A 21,747-nucleotide genomic window follows, 5' to 3' on the forward strand; every position below is an offset into this window, starting at 1 on the left:
CCACACAGATCGCCTCACACTCCTGAGCTTGAATGTTTTTTCCTGGCTGCGGAGATCTGAATTCTTTATCTCATACTGTACAACAGTCTGAGGCGTCTTGTGATGTGAGAAAGGACCAGTTGTTCCAGAGGGATATCGGACAAGGCAGTTTTTCAAACAAATAACAAGACTTGGTTTCGCAGTAATGTTTCTTGGCAATTAGTACAGTGTCAGATTTTTTGCTGTGTAACCTTTGTGTTCAAATACATTGTTCAGTTTTGTAAAATAACAATAACATCCAAAGACATCATTGTATTGTTGTTGCTGCTCTGCTGTCTGATAAACAGCAGTTATAAACAACTGCTCTTATTCCTGCGAGTTGTTTTTGCACTTCAGCGTGCTCTTAGAAGTTGCTGCGCTGGTGGGACAACAGGGAGAGGATGCTGAACTTCAGATTAAAGTCTGTTGCTTATTGCCGCAGTAGGAAGCTTCACATGCTGACAGGAAACTCTTTCGAATTTTGAAAATGTCAAATCCCAGAAATCATGAAATGTGATTTCAGAGAGCTGTGCAGTCTTTCAAAGAATGGCCGGATTCATTAACTAGGACAGTTTCTTCTAAAATAGTGTTTTTTAGAAGACAAGCTAAGACTAGAGAGGTTATACTAAAGGACGTTTTTCTGAAGAAAGTTGTGGAGTAAATATAAATTTGTCCTAAACAAAGTAAAGGTCAGAGTTCATGTCTGTAGTTGAAGTTGCACCAATCAGTATTTTCATATTAGCAATGAATAAATGATGAACCCACAGATAATTATCAGTCGACTCTGCAGCTCCCTACACTGAATTTTAACAACTTTTAGCTCAATGTTTTGGTTTTACACCCTCCAACTTTACTGTTTTGGTTCACCCTTCTCCCATCAGCATCATTTTCAAAGAAGCAGGCAGCTGATTTTGGCCAAAAAATAAACTCTGATAAACCCTATGCAGCCAGCTCAGCCCAAACAGCAGACAAAGTTAGCTACAAGCTGTTGAACATAGTTGAACTTGTAGCAGCTTAAAGGAATACATCACCCCCCCCCACCACCACCACCACCACCACCACAAATCACCATTTGTACATCAATTACTTGCCCTGTGTTACTCTGAATGCATGAAGAAAATAGTTTTTCCTGCATGCCTCGGGTGAACGAAGAATCAAAAAAAAGAGGGAATTCTTGAATTAAAGTCAGAGGGGTCAGCCTTAACAACAGCAAAACTATATCAAAACATCTGTTTACAATCTCTCACACAACTTGTGGAGTATGTTCCAAGTCTCATTTATCCACTCGTATGCTCAGTACTTCTGAGACCCTATGCAGACCCTACGCTATAGCTTACACACATGGTCTACACCGTTGTGAGCATTTATACTTGTGCTGTGGTGTGTCTGTGTCACTCTGCAGTTGCACGTCCAAAACACTAGTCTGTGTCAGGGTTTCTGTGAAGTGCTCTGAAGTTTAGCTGATTCAAAAAACACCCAAAACACACCTTCAACACACATTAAACATGGCTTAATAGCAACAATTTCAAACACAAGTACACAAATCAGCTTCACTATAACTCACAGCATTCACAGACAAACACTTGTCTTTATCTGGACACATTTTTGCCACAAATACAACATGCTGACATTATTAGCACAAGCCTATGGTATTTTACAATGCAGAAACTAGCTTAGTTGTTAGCGGACTTTTCCTCTACTCATAAGAAGCCAGGAAAAACCTCAACATTAACAAAGGTAACGTGATAAAATTTGGCTCCATTACAACTCATAAGGTTCACCAACAAAACAACTGTCTTATACTAAACACGTTTTCCAAGCAAATATAAAATGCTAACGTTGTTAGCACAAGCCTATGGCATGTTACATTGTTTAAAGTAGCCTAATGGCTAGCAGACTTTTCCTCTACTCATATGCAGCCAGGATAAATCATACACAAGACTTAAAATGCTATGTTGTGGAGGCTTTATTTTCTTCACAATTTATTGTTTCTTATCTGTGAAATTAAAGTAAATCAAAGCTCCACTGAGGGAAATGGTTTCAGCTTACAAAAATAGACAGGAGGTCTACGTCACTGTGACATGTAGCTACGAGACATTAATATACAGATAATCATCTGGGCGAGGGAAGTATTCCTTTAAGAGCCAGATATTTATCTGAGTACAGAGACAGAGTTAAAAGGAGAGTGAGTATTGGACTTAAAAATCATCAGGTGACCAAAACACAAGTCCAAACAAATCTGGATAAATATCCACCAGATAAAATAATTTTAATTTAAAGTTTGCTTTTATTTGCAACAACAATTTTTATGGTATGTCAATGTGTTTATAGTGCGTTGCAATGCCTGTAAGAGGCCAAAAAACAACCCCCAAAAAATGCAGGCAAAAACTTGCCTACTGTAGCTTAACGTCACAGTGGTTTTCAAGAGTTTCAAGTGTATTATAAAAGTCTTTGTGACCAAAGTAGTCATATAGTGGCCTTTGTACAAAGAGTGTAGCTTAAATTGGAGCCTCTCATATGTGCTGGCCTTTCATATTCCTGCTCAGTGTCATATGGGAAGCTAATTAACTTTCACACAAAATATTTTCTGAAAGGTTTTGCAGCCAAGTGATGGTTCCTGTGAATGGCTATTTAGAAACGGTACCAGTAAATTATGCAAAACAAGCCTTCTTTAAATCTCCCATTGCTATATTTTCAAACCAAAACGCACGACGTAAATAATGAGAGTCAGCACAAAAACAAATTATAACGATCATCGTCATTACAGCCAGGCAAAATATTGTGCTGTGTTCTAAACTCTCATTCTTATTGCAGCATAAATCACACTGCAAGTTTCCCAATGTACTGAAGCACCTATAAGTATCAGAAGAGGCCGTACAGAGGCTATTCATTTCTATTTTCAGAATGCCAATTATGGTGCACAGCAGCAGCTTTGGATATTGAACCAGTTGAAGTCAAACTGTTGTAATACATTATTATCTATTTCAACCCGGTGCAGTAGGGAGATTCTCACCGTTGGATTTTCATCAAAAGTGATAGCCTGCTGAAAATGTAATTCACTGTTTTAGTATAAATCAATAAGCCTCCAGAATCTATTCCCCCATTCCACCTTTATGTTAATATAAAAGAAATGCTCAAATAGAAGTTTAATTCACCACACAGACTTTCAGACTGTTTAATAGCCCCAATTTTATCCATAACTGCTCAATTGACACTTAAATTTCAAGCCCATCTTAATTTGGCTTCTCCTGACGATTTTAAGTTCTACTTCTCTTTGGAGCCAAGGCTACTGTGACCCATGTTAATGGAGATTTATAGGCGAGTGCCATTCTAACAGTGATCTTCTATTAAGAATTATATCCCATTTGATCATTATTACTCCCAGCAGAAGAAAAGTCATCCCTGCGTGTGATGCGGTGTGTTTAAATGTGCTGGATACTACGTGTAAGCAAGCAGACACAAAACATGTTAAATGCTGAACGTGAGTGTGGAGTGAGAGCTAATTTTGCATCGGAGCGTTGCAGGGCATTCTGATGTTTCTGATGAGGGATATAAATCCTGATGGACTCCCATCCGAGTGTATTCATTAATCATGCGTCTCATTGGCGAGGCTCTGATTTGCCACTGAGACAGATGAAGATGAACTCAGCAATATATTTCTCATCATAACACAACCCTCACATAAATATTAATAGCATATTTTCAGCTGGTGGGCATGAATCATTTTTCAGACAGGGAATTTTAAGAGCCATCCATGCATGTCCAAGAACAGTACATAAGCAAGCAGTTGTGATAAACAACACTGCTTCAAGGCAACAGTGAAGAGAAGGCTTTAACTGTACCAGGGATTGAAAAGGTCTTTATTTTACTTACTTAAGGCTTCTTCTATCAATACATTTTATTATTTAACTTCACAACTTGTCAGTGCAAATGTTTTAATTGCAGTAAGTATTTCTTATCACTGATGTTAGTTTATGACTAACTGTAGCTGCTGTGATGTTTCAGATCATGGATGTTGCTAGTGTAACTAATATGGGAAGTCAAGGAAATTTATAGCTTTTGATCATTTTGAGCTGTTATATATGTTTTATTGGCTTTCAGCTCATTGTTTTGGTTTTTGCCGTCCACAACATTAAAGGAATATTTCATCCTCCAAAATGATCATTTGTATGTCAGTTACTCAGCCAGTGTTACCTTGAACTTAGGAAGAAAACTTTGTTTTTCTCACACACGTCTTCGGTAAAGAAAGAATCCCAAAATTGAGCATTCTTGAATCGGAGTACCCGTGTAGCCATGGGTGTGCCTGTGCCGCCCAAAGAGGCAGCTGGCACACCCAAAAATCAGACAAAGAATGAATTTTTAATTATAGCCTTACTAAAATGTTTTGTTTTTAACTTAGCCCACTTCCCTGTCATTCTCCTTCTGTCTGTGCATTGCTATGTATAATGGCGTTAAACAGGAAGTGAAGGCAAAAATTCTGTTTACCACAATGCAACGCAGGCAGGCTATGAATCTCCACAGATAGTATGTTTACACGCACAGTCTAGTCGAGCTACAGTTACACTCGACTGGGCCATTTATTGGACTACTGTTCTTGTCCCAGTATACAAGCATGAGAGGGGCATTGATTTATTGACTAAAGTAAGTCCAACTCCACTATGAAAAGTGGTGTTACTCCCTCTTTCATCTCGTTAGTATGGACCCTTTTCCAGCTGACTTATTACGTCACAGACCAAACTAGCAACAAATGAGTTATACTTGGTTAGCTAACACTAACTGGTATCATAATGGACAACTTTACAGGTCTGTATATTTTGTCCGACCACAAATGCACAGCTCTGGATGTTGATTTCTATATGTTGTTTCCCGCCTCTTCTTCTGTTATGCATTTAATGCTTTCTTCGTCTGGGTCAAAGCCCGGGCGGAAACTGTGGGGCGGAAACTATCGTTACCATGGAGATGGTAGTTTTTCATCCACACTGACTCTTATTTGTAGTCAGCGTCCCTGTCCACAGAGGCAGCTGTCTGTTAGCAGCAACTATGCCACCTCGCAACTGTCATAGGAATGAGCAAGGCCCCGCCTCTAATGCTGTATCCAGTTCTCTTTACACATCCATGGTCAATTTCTACTTGTGTCTTTACAAAAGAAACCTTTTGCAGGCAATGTGAGTTTCATCACCAAAACTGCTTTAGGTTAAGGCAACAAAACTACTTGATTAGGTTTAGAAACTGGCAAGAGCCATTTCACTTAATTATTTAGTCAGACATCATGTTTATGTCAGCTGTTTTTTCATTTCAGTTAGGAGCAAGTGACATATCAGGCCAGTTGTTGTCATCTTCAGTCAAACTGTAGTAGAAGTTTGTAGGAAAAATGAACTTGACGACTTCCCTGATTTAAAAAAAAAAAAAAATGCTGATTTAGACTCTAAGGTTTGTTATGTCTGTAACTTGACTTGAAACAACCTGTGCAGATGTAGAAATTTCATGGACACTTGTTGCTATTGTTGTGGCATTTTCCTGTCCATGGATGCAGCTATTTTTTGGATCCGGCAGATGACATCAGGAGGACGGTGCTCACATTCTACAAAACTCCTTTTGGCTTTATTTTTTTTGACAACTTGGGGAACAGCTGTCAATACCACATCTATTTGAATCGCTGAAAAAATCTTACGTGTTGGCAACTTATTTATAAGTCTGCACAGGCGATTCTTAATTCTGACTGTCATATGGGATGGACTCCTCAAAAATTGTCCTTCTTTTTAAGCTTTTACTGACCTTGTACTATTCTTTGGTGGAAAATGATGATACAGTGAGTGGTAAATGCGCCACTGTGACATTGATCTAACAGTCACAATGATGAAAGGTTTTTTTGTGCCGTTGCAGGTGTATGACCACCAGTACAAGGCTGTGTTGGATGGCGTAGAGACGGACGGTTTGCTGGAGATCGACCCCGGTCAGCGCATTGAGATCTTCAGAATGGGAAATGGGAGTGAGGAGGTACTTGAAGTGCACGACTTCAAAAATGTAAGTGAAAGGGTTTAACAAGGCTGCGAGAGCTATTCTTCTTTTACTGAAAACGTGATGCTGTAATTGTGTCTTCTCTTCAGCGGAGGGATTATGATTTTCACATTCTGCCCTTTTCAAAGAGGCGCTTGACAACATTTATCCTTTGTTGAAATCATATTTTCCTCTTCAGCAATATTTTCTCCTCTTTTGTCACTCTCTCCGTGAAAACAGGTGTGACAAACCTTTTAAACATCTGAGAAACTAAATAATGGAAATTATACTCAGCGAGGTGTACACACAGATCAGGAATATATTTTAAAAAACACCTACCTGAATCAGTAACTGTACTACTTGAGATTATGTGAGTGCACACACACACACACAAGCACACACACAGGAGCCTAAAGAGAAAGTCTTTTACTATAAGACTGTTTTCCTCCTGTTAATTTATACAGTGACTTCTTTGCACTACAGAAACAAACACCATTAAAAAGCCCATCTCTATTTGTTTTTCACACCTTTTTTTCAACTGCAATTTTGTCTCCAGCAGAACTCATTAACTTACCTTTCATTCCTAAATCCTTCCTCGAGTGTGCAGGAGGTTACACACGCTGCACCTCAGAGAGGGGAGCGTGCTGTTTGACTGGTTAATGAGTGCTCTTATTCTCACGTCGTTATTTACTGTGAAATGTTAAGTCGCGAGGCTGAACGTTACAGGATGCTGCTCATCCCAAACAAAACCCACATTGAGTTGTTATTGTTTTTGGTACAATGGTCTGTGTGAATCTAAAGCGGCTCTATATGATGGAAACCCAGCACAGCACCGGAAAACTTTAACCTCTGCAATCAGTCTCTATTTCTTTCACTCTCCCTCACCAAGTACCAGAGTGTGTGTGTGCATGTGTGTCCCACTTACCCACACACATACACGCATAAACACATGTGCCTGTTGCTTGTTCCACTTCCTGTTAGTGAAGCACAGCCCCCGAGGAGATTTGTGTGATTCAGTGCTCCACCATGGAAGACTAAGAAACAAGCGAGTGAGCAGAGTAATTCAAACCTCATTGTGATTTTTTCCTTAAAGGAGGGGAAGGAAATCCACAGAAAAACAGTGGGTTGTACTAAGTGGTAGCTTGTGTGCTGATGTTAGAGTAGATTTTTTAATATAAAAAAAGGGGATGTTGCATGCTGTTAGACAGACTAAAGCCACCTCTAAAACAATCTCCATCAAGCCTGAGGGCTGTGTGAGGAATGGAAAATGAGGGGATTATGCCACCAGGACTGTGGACCGAGGAAAAATCTATTCGCTGTTGTTTCAGACCAACACTGCACTCATTTTAACAGGAGAGAAAGTTACAAAAAAAGAGAGCAAAAGAGTCATGCTGAGAGATAATCAGCAGGGTCACTTTTAGATTAAAATAATACTCAGAATAAATATTCTTTGACAGGTGAACTGAAGCTCATTTGGTCTTTAACTTGCTCATTTTAGTTCAATTAAATGACATCTGATTTAATGTTACAACACAAATTACTCTCTACATTTTAACTGTGCATGAAAGGAAAGCTATAATAAGTACTGGGTGGTTTCTATTTTTTCATACTTTCCTGATGTTTCAGAGGGATAGCCTAAATGGTATAGGATGGTATTTCTATGTTGTGTGGCGCCCACAGTACTCCATAGCTTCTTTAGTCTAGTAAATAAATGAAAAAATAAACTTAAAATGTCAAGAAAGGGAATATCCTAACATCTGTTTAACAGAAAAATACAACTGTACATCTTCCGAATTCAAATTTCTCACTTTTATCGAACTGTGACGAGCTTAATTTCCTTAACTCATCACAAAACATGCTTTGTTCAAACTCCAGCCCAGTTACCAAAAGCAAATGTTGGTGTTGTGTGTTTCTGCAAACCACAAATACATTACATTTGTATCTTTCATACCTATATCAAAATTTCTAAAGGGACACAGCATATGAGCTGATGTTGTCATCTGGAAGTGGAGGGGATGATGGATGGCGTGACACCTACACTAGACACCTGACAAGCTGCAGACCAACAAACAACAAAAGCACTTGTGATTTAGCAAGTCACTGCTGTTTTCCCAGTCGCTTTTTAGGAACAAAACATGGGTGTCTTGTAGCAACTTGTTGCTGTGTTTCCAGAGGCTTTTAAAAAAGGTACAATAGTGGTTGTTTTGAACCAAGACATTGCTGCTTTTCCTCCCAGGTTTGTATCTCCAATATGGCTATTTTAAGCAAAAACATGATCTTTTCCTGACTATGACCAAGTGCCTTTGTGCCTGGATGTCACCACAGTTTTATTGAAACATCTGCTACATAATAATGTGCGAATGTAACGGATCTGTCTTGGTTAGTCTTTCAATTATTCCAACAATCACCATCTCTGAAAATAAATCCCTAATTAATTTAGTTAAATGTGAAAATATGCTGGCTCTACCACCATTTTTCCAAGCGGTCTTTCTATGCTGTTTCAGACCGCCTGTTTATGGTCCTGTCTGTCAGCTAAGCTCCCTGTTCCAGCAGTAGAGACTGACCTCTGGTGGCACATGCTGTGCACTGCATCACCTCAGTACAGCATCTCTGTATCAGTTTAATATAAAGAAGAGCATCTGCATTTTTGACAATATTGAAAATCTAACAATCAGGACTCCACATGTCCTGGTATATCGTATTACCATGATATCGCCCAAGCCTAGCTATGATACAGTCAGACAAAAATAATGATTGAAGCTACAAAAACGCTGACATTTTGGTTGAGGTTTAGTCATAGTTAGACAAGAAAATGTTCTGCTAAATGATTTTTGTCATGCTGTCACTCACAGGTAAGTTTAACTGACTGAACTGATCCACCATGACACTACTGTATGCTGCTGTATTTCAGTCATTGCTGTCAGCATATGAAGTGTGTAGTTCTGTTGGTTTTTTTTCCAGATTCGAGCACAAAATTCCTGCAGGGCGCCAAAGTTGCAAAGTTCTCTTCTCTACATTCAGTCCATGATTGTGCCTTCACAGAACAAAGAACTGGTCTGATTTTTACATGTTAATTTGATCGGGCCAAATATTTTTGTTTTTCTGACCTTTTACTAATACTTTCCAACAATGTGCACAGTCTGCGTAAAAGGCGTTCAACAAATCAACATGAGAGCCCTCAAGAACTGATTTCTGTGATGCCCTGAAGCCAGTTTCACAGGGAACAGCCCTGAGCGTTCACTGACTTATTGTAAAGCACACATCTGATGGTTTGTTTTACATATGTTTATAATTTTACATACAGATTTACAGATTTAAATTCATATTTATAGATGTTTGTTATATTAGCAGGTGTTTCTAATATTATGTCCATATGTGTGGATCCATCCAGTATCTGTGCCCACTTATCCTTTACTGGATCGCAGGCACCTGGGGGCTCATCATAGCTAGAGGCAGCGTACATCACAGGGCTAATACTAATACTATGGACAAATAGGATAACACTATCAATTACAACTACTGGCAGCTTTAGAGTCGCAATTACCCTAATCTGTGTATTTGTGGATTGTGGGAGGACACCCGAGGACCCAGAGCCTTCTTGCTGTACCGCACCACTGTGCCACCTTGTATGCAGAGTGGACAAAACATTTTGTGTCTCAGCACCACAATTGTTACTGGCATTTCCTCTTTCTTCTCTTTCACTTGTCACCAGACCTACTCGATCTGTTTCAACACACCCAGAACAGCCACCAGCCCCTCAGCACAGATATTGCCAGCTACACCAGATTCAGTTATGGTGAAGTCCACACTGCAGCAATTGTCAATCATCCTGTTTTAGTCACTTACCTTCAGATTGCATCATGCCTGAAGCTTGAACAAAATCCATAAATCATCACAGATGTTGGAAGAAACAGCTGGTGAATACAGTCAATCTGTAATAAGTAATACTAATGTCAAGGTTTTGTTTCTCAATAGATTTAGTTTACATTTTTGTTAATTTCTCACTGTTTTCCACCGATGTTGCTCTTATAGACTCACTGTAGTGTAGCTGCTAACCTCACCTTGATAACCAGACCTGTCTGTGCCAATATGACTTTTCAGCCAATTATCTCTGAGCAATACAATAGAACAAAGAGGCACACATTTGGAGAACATCAGTCACAATGGTCATACATCTATGTATATATATATAGACAAGAAGTAATGTGACAACAGCAAGAAGTGGTAGTTTTGTCTTTTTGGGAAAAAAGGCCAGCCTGTTCTTACTCCCAACTCATGAAATACTTCTGCTTTGTCAGTTAGTTCAGTGTCAGATACTGATGCAAATGTTGACACATTAGGCATCAACGCAACTTGTGAAATACTGCCACTTTGTGAGTGGACATCCAACGCACAGAGGTATCTTTCTCTTAAGAAACGCCTGGCCAGCGGGACTTTCACCCAAGAGCCCAATGTTTGTCTCTTGTCTATAACCAAAATGTGTTCTAGTATGTGTAACATGCCGCCATAGCGACTTATGTCACATGATGTGTGTCATGAGAACATGGTGAAAAAGCAGAGGAAGAACCCTTTTCTGCTTTTTCTATCATCTATGGTTCATTTTTAATCAGTAATTAAAATAAAAGCAACTGAACAAATTGTCTTGATTTTGTACCCACCTAATGGTAGCACATGTAAAGTTTATATAACCTGAACCTTATTTCTAACTAGCTTGTTTAATGTTAATGTGTAAGACATCAGTTTTCATTTAATGAGTTACATTAAGATTCAACTTTATTTTGTAATGTTTAAATTAAGAAAACACATTATGTACCATGTGACTTAAACAATCTGTAATGTCTAATTACTCAGTTTTATTGTTAAACATAATTACTTAAATACTGTTTACCTGACTGAAGCTCAGCACCGGGGCACACTGTCGGGTCAGAGTATGTGGCTGTATGTAAGTATGTGGACAGGAGGATCTGTGAACAAAAGTGTGGGTGGAAATGGGCTCTGTGACAAATGAGAGAAATGGGGAACAGGTGAGCAATGGGGGTGGGGAAGGTCAGGTGATGGGAGTGGAAGGAGAGGGGTTACTACAGGCCAGGAGGGAGGAGCTGGAAGTGGGAGTCAGGTGACTGGCACAGGTGGGAAGGTCTGAGGGCATCTTGTGGACAGGTAGAGAATAACACTGAAAGAAGGGACCTGGAGAGTGTGGCTGACAGGTGGGACAGAGAATAAATATAAATATCTGGCTAATTTACAAGTATCTCTGAAGTCTCTGTGAAATGAAAAAAAAGATAACTCTTAAGACACAATTTTATTTTACCACGTCAATACTGGAGGTGTTACTGTTGGAGCAAAGAGCAAGAAATAACTTCCTGCAAGCTGAAAAAAAATAGAGGAGTTTGTTCGAAATTGCAAACTAACATATTACTCAGGAGTGCAGTTTCCTGCTGTAGAGTGAGTGACTAATGGACAGAGACGGCAAACTAGCTTGATGACATGTCCAAACACAAGTATGACACTGAATATATTAAACTGTGTGGATCGTGAACTAATGACTTAGAAGAAATCTGGACCCTGTGGCTGGACCAGTTGGGAACCACTGCACTAAATTAGCAAGAATGTCATGAACATGAGATGTGAGCTTATCTGACATACTCAACTGCCCCAAAATGCATTGTGACTCTTCAGACTGCAAGGCAAACATTTAAAATAATTAAAGTGGACTTCAGTTACTTCTGTTGTTCCACTGTCCGCCATGTCCTCTACTGGGGACTGCAAAGAACTTAAATTAATACTCTTAGATAACTGGGAATAACTTCCACTATCCTCTTCCTGTTTTGTTTGCGCAATGGTTGACACACCCCCTATGCACCAAGAATCAAGCCTTTATTTTTTTCAGGAGATCGTACTCGATGACAGACAGAATTGCATAGTGAAAGTGAGTCATATAGTGAACCAAACTAAACACTGATGGTGTCATTATTCTGTAGCCTTTACATTGTTCAGTCAACATTTACATCATAATAAGTAAAAGCAGAAAAACTGATCTATTTCCACTTTAACTGTTTTGATAATTTAATTATGAATAAAGATAAGGAGAAAAAAGCAGGAGCTCATTTGTATAAAATACTTAAATTTAACATTGAAATATTTTAATTTGCCTTAAGATAATACTGAAGTGAAAGCCTTAATGTTGATTTTCATTTGTGATAAACAGTTTTTACTGAATGGTAGCTCAGATTAGTAACCATAACATCGTGACTGATATAGTCCTGTGATGAAGAGCAAACGTATTGCTTGAGTATACATCAGTGTGAACAGTCAACACATTCTCATCCAAAATTGTCACATATTACCATTCTGTCAGTGGCCTTTCATGTCTATATGTTACACATAAGGTATTCTCCTGCATCTGCTGTTCCAGGACACGCTGCCAATGTCGGACGTCAATAAAAGCACATGGTTAGGTTTAGATAAAAAAAAAACATCCTGGTTTGGCATTCGGACAGTGAACACCAGGCTCCCGGGTGAAAGTCCAGGGTTTGTTGTATATTGTTCCATTTCCAGGTTGTCAAATACCAACGCTTTGTCACACTCCTCTGCATGAAGCACAGGGTACCCTTTAGCATCTCTATGTGACACACAGCTTAAAAAAACATTGTAACATATGATTAATGTTGTGAAACAGTCGCAGTTAAGTTCATGCAAGAGAAAAAGATCATGTTTTGAGTTAAGATGAAAAAGTTTATCACATAATGGGATGTAAATACGTCAAGTGAGTGACGTCAGTGTGCATAGATTGTACGAAAATTGCATAATGTTATATTCAAACAACAATGACGTTACGTAACGTTAGCTCACTGTAAAATAAAATAAAAAAAACAAAAACAAGAAAAACGTTACCTCGCTGTGGATGAGATTTACACTGCAGTTAGTTGAAAGCCCGGCACACAAGGGCGTCAAATACCACCACAAAGCGGTGGTATCTGACGCCCTAGGAATGAGAATGGGCTGATTTCGATAGCAGTGTGACTCTTTCAAAAGACAGACACTGTATGAGACATGTATATGGTTGAACAAATAAAAATATATAAGAATGACATAACAATTGAAGACAAAATGAGAAAAAAAAAGGTTTGCTAACCTAATTGGCAAAGACTATCCAATTATCTAAACAACACCAGGTGAAATTTTGTCACTCAATTATTGAAAAATTTTTCCTCCTTTAATCCTCTCACTGTATTTGAAATACCATTCTTTAAGTGTATAGTTGTTTGTGTCTCATGTTGTCAGTGCTGCCTCTCTGTCAGATCGCCTTTAGCCATGAGGATGTGGAAGTCAGAGGGGAATTTAAAAAAAAACAAGGCTAACCTTTTTTTTTTCCTTCAGCTGCACTGCATCCTCTTCTCAGAGCAAATAATACGGAAGCAACAAAAATCCCCTCCAGCGTTTCATCCGGCCAAATATTTTTTGGAGTACTTTGGAAAATCCATGACTGCAGGAGAACTACTGATGATATTGAGGATAGCCTCCGGTAATATTACATCCTGCTCAGATGCTGGCGCTCCACTGTGATGTCCAGATATTGTGGAGAGGCCTATTACAAACATGATTTATGTGATTTATAGGAAGATTTAGCTAAACATGAGGTTAGAGACAGACACAGACATGCAGATTATATGTAATATGTTACATTTGCTGCATTTTTATGTTGTGATTTTAACACATGAAGCCATTTTTATTCTGTGGCCTAAAGCACAAAGAAGTAAGAGTAAGAAATGTGCCTCTGATACATAAAATTATGTTGATAATATAAAGACATCAACCAGACTAATACCTGCCGACATGGCTTTACTTCCCTATTCCCAGGAGCTGAGTGATGCATGCAGGTACATGTTCTCTATCCTCTTGAATGAGCATCTTCCATGTGGATGCTCCGAGTGGATATTATATCACTGTGTGTTTAAATGACATCGCTTCTCCATTCCTCATTCTCGTGTTAATGTGCCTGTCTTCATTTTCTGATTGACCAACCCCGGTAATCATCGTATCTCATCACAACATTGCCCTCTCCTCTTCTGCTGCGGCTCGCCAAAACACAAGACCCAAATTAAACAGAGACTCATCACAATAAAGCCTGGCATAAACATTATGCTTTTGTGCTTGAGACCATTATTGCCCCATCCCTTTTTCCCGCGCAGACGAAATTACACGCAGTACATTATGACAGGCATCACTTTGTATCATGTCATGTGTGGCTGGGATCTGGTCCTCAGACTGACAGCACCACTGAAAATGTGGAAAAAAGGCACCCGCATGGTCAAGTTAACCGATTCAAAGGAGATGTCATTGCAATCACCGTGTTACTGTAATTAAATTTAGATTGAATCAAGTCCATTTTCATGGTGCCGCTCATACAATTTTCAGTTGATACAATTCTAAAGCAGCCATGGCAGATGTAGATCCTGCCGTCTGTTCTAATACAGTGTGCTGAATGAGCAGCTCTACTCTGCAGAAAATAAATTGGATACAATCTGAGATACTGAGAGTCTTTCAGACTTATTCCGGCTGAATATCTTAGATTAACACAGAATGGCAGCGGGAGAGAATTAACAGATCTTTCTTGCCTATTGAGGCTCTATGTGTCAGACTGAATAGAGCTACAGTCCACATGGTGGAGGATCATCAGTGGAGCTGAAGAGAGTGACTCCACACTTGACTGCGCAGATTAAGAGAGTGACAGGGACCTATGACTGCCTAATTCAATGGGGGCACTCTCTGTAGAAAACACTTCATTCTCAACAATGTCACTTTGCTCTCCTGTGCAATATATGCCGCTATCTGCTAAGTATTATACATCCACGGAGGAACACCCCCGCTTTTTTACTTCCATTCAGCCTGAAAGCAAGAGCTGTGTTGCCAGGGCCAGGCAGTCATCAGTTTTATACCATGCTAAAAGGAAAAAAAGATCAAAACGCACCTCTTCTCACTCATTAGGTTTTAACTTCTGTGACTTTTTTAACAGCTTTGATTATCAGCAAAAAGCTGAGCATTTTAAAACGATTGCCCCGGTGCTTATGGGATACCCACATCACAGAGAGCTAATGAATGATACATATATCTGAATTCATGAGTAACCCTTCATTTCTTTTCCTTTTTTTTTTTTTTTTCAAAGGGAATCACTGGGATCCGGTTTGCCGAACATCAGAGGTGCTACATCAGGACCCAAACTAGGAAGCTACCCACAGTGGCAGAGGTGGAGGCTGAGGACACAGAGTTACTGGTACGCCTCCTCCCCTCGTCTGTCTGTACCTCAGACTCTCTGTAGTCCTACAGAGGCTGTCATGCATATTGTAGGGGGATAACCAGAGAAGAGCTCTGCGAGCACCACACCAATCCCCCGTCTGTCCATCTTATCCCATCTCCCCCACCCCTTTCACTGAAGAGTAAACTGTGGTTTGTGGTGCCTGTGAAACCGTCAGACAGCTGCCCACAAACCCATAACATCTTTGTGGCTCACATCAAATAGTGTTTGCTGTCAATCTTGAGCCAATATTAATTTTTAATCATCTCCTCCAAAGGCTCTACCCAAATAGCCTAAAGGGGGAAGGGTTGCAGGAGAGGTCTGAGTGAGAGGTAAGCCATTAAAATGGTATTTTTTAAGAGATGATTTCTTTGTAAAATTCACAAGGCTCTCTCTCTCCAAGTTGAGAGTGATTCTCATAGTTGTATGTGAACTTGTGAAAAAGCAATGGAGGAAATTCAATCAATCAAAATTCCCAGTTTTTTCAGTGTCACAGTGCAATTCACTGAGTGGGCCGTATGTTCAAAGAGAAAATCCCTCTCTCAAATGTGTCTACCGCTTGCATGCTCTCATTTACATTTCACATTGTAGCTGGGAAGAAATGGCTGGCAAATATCTGACGCTCCCCACTCACGGCTTCATTTTAAAAACAGAATAAGCCAATTGTCAGTTCAAGCAAAACCCAGTCTCAGTTTTAACTTTAAGAACACAAGCTGTTACACCCAAAAACCAAACGCTGTTTTGTTTTTTTCCCCCCCTCTCATCTTCATAATGTCTGATCCACGTTTACAGATACTAATTGCCCAGGCAGCACCATATGTCCATGCCATTTCTGTCTTCTTTTGTGCACTGTGAAGCCTAATTGGCTTAATTCACAGCTCCAAAGTGAATCATCTAAGGCCAGGAGAGTGACTAGGGCTTATAGCAGTAGATACCGAAGCCCTTATCAGGACTGCCATGAGTAAAATAGACTTTACACCATGTTGTACTAAATACAAAAAATGTGTATATGGTATGCTATACATGATGTTTTTCTAATCAATCTCTGTGAAAAGTCATTCACAGCCTTTTCTTATGTGACACTGAAGTACACTCAGCAAGGAGCCTTGAATCAACAGTCAGACATCAACCCTGTCTGCTAGACCTTACATATATATACTAATGTGTTATATTGAATGAGAAAAACTTAATTGCTGTCTGTCATTCACAGGCAATGCTTGTTTGAGTATCTGCACCACATGCTAGTTATAAGGAGGTGATTAAAGGTATATAAAGGATTGTCATTTACTGTTTGGAAACAAGCTCACCTGCAAAAGTGAAAGTAAAGCCAGCAACAGATTCACTCCCGTTTGGCATTTTGCCTTATATGTGGGTTTTTTTCTTTGTTTGTTTGTTTCGGGGTGGGTTTTTGTTGGTGCTGCCTCTCTTGGATGCCTGCTGCTTACAGTCTGGCACCTGGCCGCTACCTTTTTATAAAGCACGACCTCACCTGAGCGCCCATAAATGTCCCGAGCACAGAAAATAGAAAGAAAATAAGAACATACAGTCAGAGGGCAGAGTCTCTGCTGATAAACACACCGCCACACACGGCTAGTGAGTCATAAGTGATGATTGAGAGGGATTACTTCAGTATGAGTCCATACATTGTTTTGGTTTTTTTTAACTTAATCTTGCTTTTTATATCTTAAAAGGTAGACGGCGGGCATACAGATTGCAGGAGTTTGATCAGGATTTGCATCCCAGGTCCAGCATGTGATTAGGTTTAGCACTTTGTGAACAATGCTTTAGTTGCTACATGTAGATTTTATATTGAAAAACAATTGAAATATGTTGTAATGGCTCAGAAAAACATCAAGCTTGAAGTCAAAAGCATAACTCACAGACAGATTTATATTGACTTGAATTAATAAACAGCTTACCTATAGAAAGGGGTTAGGTTAGCTTAAGCTGGGGAGAACAAAGGCTGGAAACTGGCAGGTATATATATTGTGAAGTGAGACTGATAAGGGAAGTGGGGAACAGCTGAGCAGGTGATGGGAATGGCAGGAAAGGGGGTTACGGCAGCACAGGGGGAGTGGCTTGATGTGGAATGACAGGAGAAGTAGCATAAGGCAGGGAAACCAGAGCAGGCAACAGGATGAATAGAAAGAGCTGGCTGAATTTGTATTCAACATATGTTGTGGCTGAAAGTTTAGCAGATACACTTTGTGGTTTGGCAAATATTTTCATTAAAAATATGTACTCTTCATGTTGATAAAAAAAAAACAAAAAAAAACATTTCACTTATTTGCTGTTGCAAAGTCTTTCTGGCAATGTGGAGTCCACAGTCTCTACAACAGTCTAGTCTTTAAAGGAACAGTTGGACATTTTGGGGCTAAAAGAAGGAAGCCAGCATAGAGGTGCCAAAAATTGCAGTTCCTCTAATGGCCACTTGAGAGTGGCTCCAAAAGCGAGTCAGTCCCCACAGACCCCCGTGTTAAAATGGCCAACTTTACAGCAGAAGTAAACAATGGCCTCTATAACTAATTTCCCCCTTCATGACAACTGCACGGGGGTAAATTTTTACTCACATATTGACATTTTATTAAGGCTTAAAGTTATGCACAATCAAGGGTTGGCCTCTCTGAGCGTCATTCTGTCTGCGGATTATGTCCTCAGTCCTCCAAAGTGCGAGCCACTCATCCAAATATGGTCACTTTCTGGCCCCACAACACCAAGATGGCGACGGTGAAATGCTAAACTTTAGGCTGTATAATGGGAGTCCACAAACCAATAAACCAATAGGTGACGTCACGGTAGCTATGTCCATTATTTTATTAGATGAGAAAACTGATGCAACACTCGTGGCTGGATGCTCAATTTTAAACGACAGCCAGGAGCATGTTATCTTGGTTTGGCGTTAAAGGCTGGAAACAGGGTGAAACAGCAAGCCTGGCTCAGTGTGAAGATAAAATCTGCCTATGTGCACCTCTAAACCTAACTTGTTCGTAGACTATGTTATATTGCATTTGAAATAATAATCTGTTAAAGTAAATTAATTAGTAAGGGTGATCTAGATATTTCTTGTGTACACTGGAGTTCCTGTGCTTGTAGCTGTGCATTTTACCATGATTTGTTGGGGATCAATGGAGGAAACCAAATCAACATATACCCCAAAATGTCAATCTATGTCAAACTAACTGTTCAGTTTAAAAAATGACATACAATATTCCCACACCAATTTCATCTATATGAAGTGTATTTTTGTATATTTATTGCTGCAGAGGATGTTTTTCACCACAAAAACACGGGATTTCAGAAGAGAAACTATAAATATCAGTGGAGGGAATATTTTGGTAATAAAAAGTCACCTTGGCCTGACCTCTCCATGGTCTGTTATCACATTAGACAGCGGGCTCTGATCCGTCCTCTGTTAGAATCCACCCACGTGGGACACTGGAGAAGATCAGCACAAGTTCCTCCTCAGGTGGTGAAACACATGATGTTCACAGGGGTTAAAGCCAAGCACTAATGGTTCCTAGCTTAACCCAGCCGCAGGCTTTCAGGAAAAAGGGCTCAGAGCAGCCGCGGCAGGCTTTAGAGCTGAGGTGAAAAACAATGGAAAAAATTGCGGAAAAACTGCAAGTGGCTGATAAGGAAATGCAGCCCCTGCGAGGGAAAACCAGGTGACAAACATGAATTGTTTGCCAGGATTTTTTCCTCCCTTTTCAATTTGCCTCCTCTATGAAACGTCTGAGGGAGTAATCCCTGAGCTTCATTCCAGTTCCCCCAGTCTGACACGGAAATCGCCATCCACCTCCCTCACAGCCCTTAACATTGTCAACTGATGCTGCTTGCTCCATTAAACAGCCACTTAATATGGATGACCAAAGCTCACCCAGCAACCCAAAACCTCCCACTCAGACAAACAACTGCAAACAGAAAAATAGAGTGCGCCGAGGAACAACACCACAGCAGAGGATGTGAATACACCGAAGTCCTGCAAGCACACAGTACGAATTGTTTTGTCTCATGTTTGTCTGCATGAAGATAGGAGCTCAATTCATGACAGGGTGACCAGTGGGACTGTTTTGCAACAAAAAAATAAAACTTCAGTTCCTGCAGCTGGTGGCATATTCAGTCTTAAGGCCAGAAAGTGGCAAAGCAAAATTCATCCACGTGTCTTTGTAAAGGAGTGATTACTCGTAGGCAAACTAGTGAAGCTGTTGAGCTAACTGCTAACATGCTAGCAAGCCAGGAACATGTCATCATAATAAGAACATCTTTCTATTCCTATTCTATCCAAGCTAGCAAGTTAGCTCAGTGTCAGTTAGCTAGCATGATAGCACTGTTGCTAACAAGAGCAGGGCAGTTTATAGGCCTACTTCCTCATAATATACCTCCACTAAATAAAAGTGGAAGATGCAGCACATGTACCTAATAAACTCATGGATGTAGCCTATAAAGAAAACTGGATACAGTGTTTGAGGTGGGGCCTGTTCATTCATATAAAAGGTGCTCAGTGGCGCAGGAAACCAAAAAAGTTCAACTTCCTGGGTATAAAATTACCCAGACCTTCTGCATCGTGGGGCCCATAGAGCAAGTGCAGCAGTGACTTCCACCAGCCAAGTGGCTAATTTCCGGTTTCGCCCTCTACTAACCCAAATGGGGATAAAATTATTAAGTCATGGGGCTCTTCTAGACTTTCAAAATGTTATTGGAACTAATAGATCAAATTCTGATTTTGAAACCAGTCATTTCATGGGGGTTGAGGTGCCCAAAAAAATTATCCATTGATTTACAGATGTCTCTTTCACATTGCAAGTCTATGGGGAAAAGTTTTTTTGGTCCCATGGCATCCTATGATGGAAACTGTAATTTCACTGTTTGGCCGCGATGAAAATTGGCTTCAAAGCTAAGTGCTGCTCCTGGGGGCCTGAATAAAATAGCTACAATATCTTTCTCTGTTCTGTATTTTCACTCTGTCTGATCCCTCAGTCAGCACTGTAACGATAGGTTGCTATTTGTCTTCAACACACATTTGCAAGTTAAAGTTTACAAAAGTTGAACTCAAATGGGGTTTATATTACTGTAGTGTTCTCAGTTGTGAAAAAGAAAATGTACCCACAATGGCCGCATCACTGTGACAACAACAACAGTCCCTCCCAGGGAGAGGACTGGCTTGATTTGAATCGTGAAGATATGTGAAATCAGCAAATTTGTTTATTTCTGTTGTGATTTTAAGCCGTAACTGTAACGTTCAAAGATATAAAGTTAAACACAGTGGTCCGACCTATTTGATGTTTCTGCTGTGCTTATTGTAAGGCAGGTCTCTCTTACCTATAACCTTACTAGTTACTGAATTAACTATCAAAGGGCTGTGGGTGAAGTAAGAGCTCGAGGACAAGTTCTCTGTTTAACTTGATCCACTTTAATGTCCAAGAAGAGAATATAGGTCAACTGAACATTGGTAACAATAGTGGGATCTCACATCTAATATCACTCCGCCAAACTTAATCCTAATTCTCATTACCTCCATGTAAGGTGCGCAATATTCCAAATTTAACGTAAAGAGCAAAATAAAATATGTAAATAACATATGAATGTAGTTAACATTAAATTATGTAGATGCAAAATAACGAACAGAGAAAAACAAGACAATCTACTGGATACATTTCACGAAAATAAATCTCATTTTACATTATTTTATGTAGGCACTGTGTTGCTTTGCTCTCATCCTTGATAAACTAAATCTAACAGCATGAAAGCTAAAAAATATACTGCTGTGAATGGGCCACAGCAAAATGTATTTTAGCCACACACAAGAATCAATGTCGGTGTACAGTATATTTGAATATTTGCTCCGCTTTACCTTTCACACTAACCAATCTAGGCTGCAGTAGACCAACAAATCTTGTGCTCTGCAAAGTAAAATGACTGTTTTTGTGAGTGGAGTCTGGTGGCTTCATGATAATGGCTTCAGTTCCCCAACAGCATGGACTGTCGGATGGCAAGGTAAAGCGGAGAAAATGTTATGTATTGTGACTTTTCTTTAGGTGTCTAAAAACGAACCAATTGAGGCAGCATTTGCTCAGCGCCATTTTATTGTATCTTTGTGAAATGGGGGTTTTATACCTGGAAGTTAATGTGAATTGTGGTTCAGTCTATACTCAGAACATTCCCCTGGGTGCTCTCATTGTCATCTATAACATCTTTCCTGGGTCACTGTCTATGGAGTAGCTCCAGACTTTATACTTGTTGACATCACAAATTAGAGATTTAGGATATGAAAGAGAGTGACTATTGCTTACTAATTTTTTTTTTTTTTTTTAAGATTTTTTTGGGGCATTTTTTAAGCCTGTAATTGATAGGACAGATGAGTGTGAAGGGGGGAGAGAGAGGGAGTGACATGCAGCACAGGGCCACAGGCTGGAGTTGAACCCGGGCCGCTGCGGCAA

The 21,747-nt window shown here is 39.8% G+C and overlaps 1 protein-coding gene across 2 annotated transcripts in view; it reads left to right on the forward strand.

The window, feature by feature from the left end:
* tnmd (tenomodulin) overlaps positions 1-21,747 on the forward strand; it is an 80,994-nt gene that overhangs the window by 37,081 nt on the left and 22,166 nt on the right. For both annotated transcript variants that reach the window (XM_049586122.1, XM_049586121.1), the window contains exons 3-4: positions 5,902-6,042; positions 15,182-15,289. In XM_049586122.1, coding sequence (XP_049442079.1) covers positions 5,902-6,042; positions 15,182-15,289 — 249 coding nt within the window. The remainder of the gene's footprint in view (positions 1-5,901; positions 6,043-15,181; positions 15,290-21,747) is intronic.

This window comes from Epinephelus fuscoguttatus, linkage group LG9 (assembly GCF_011397635.1).
Source record: "Epinephelus fuscoguttatus linkage group LG9, E.fuscoguttatus.final_Chr_v1".
Lineage (NCBI taxonomy): Eukaryota > Metazoa > Chordata > Actinopteri > Perciformes > Serranidae > Epinephelus > Epinephelus fuscoguttatus.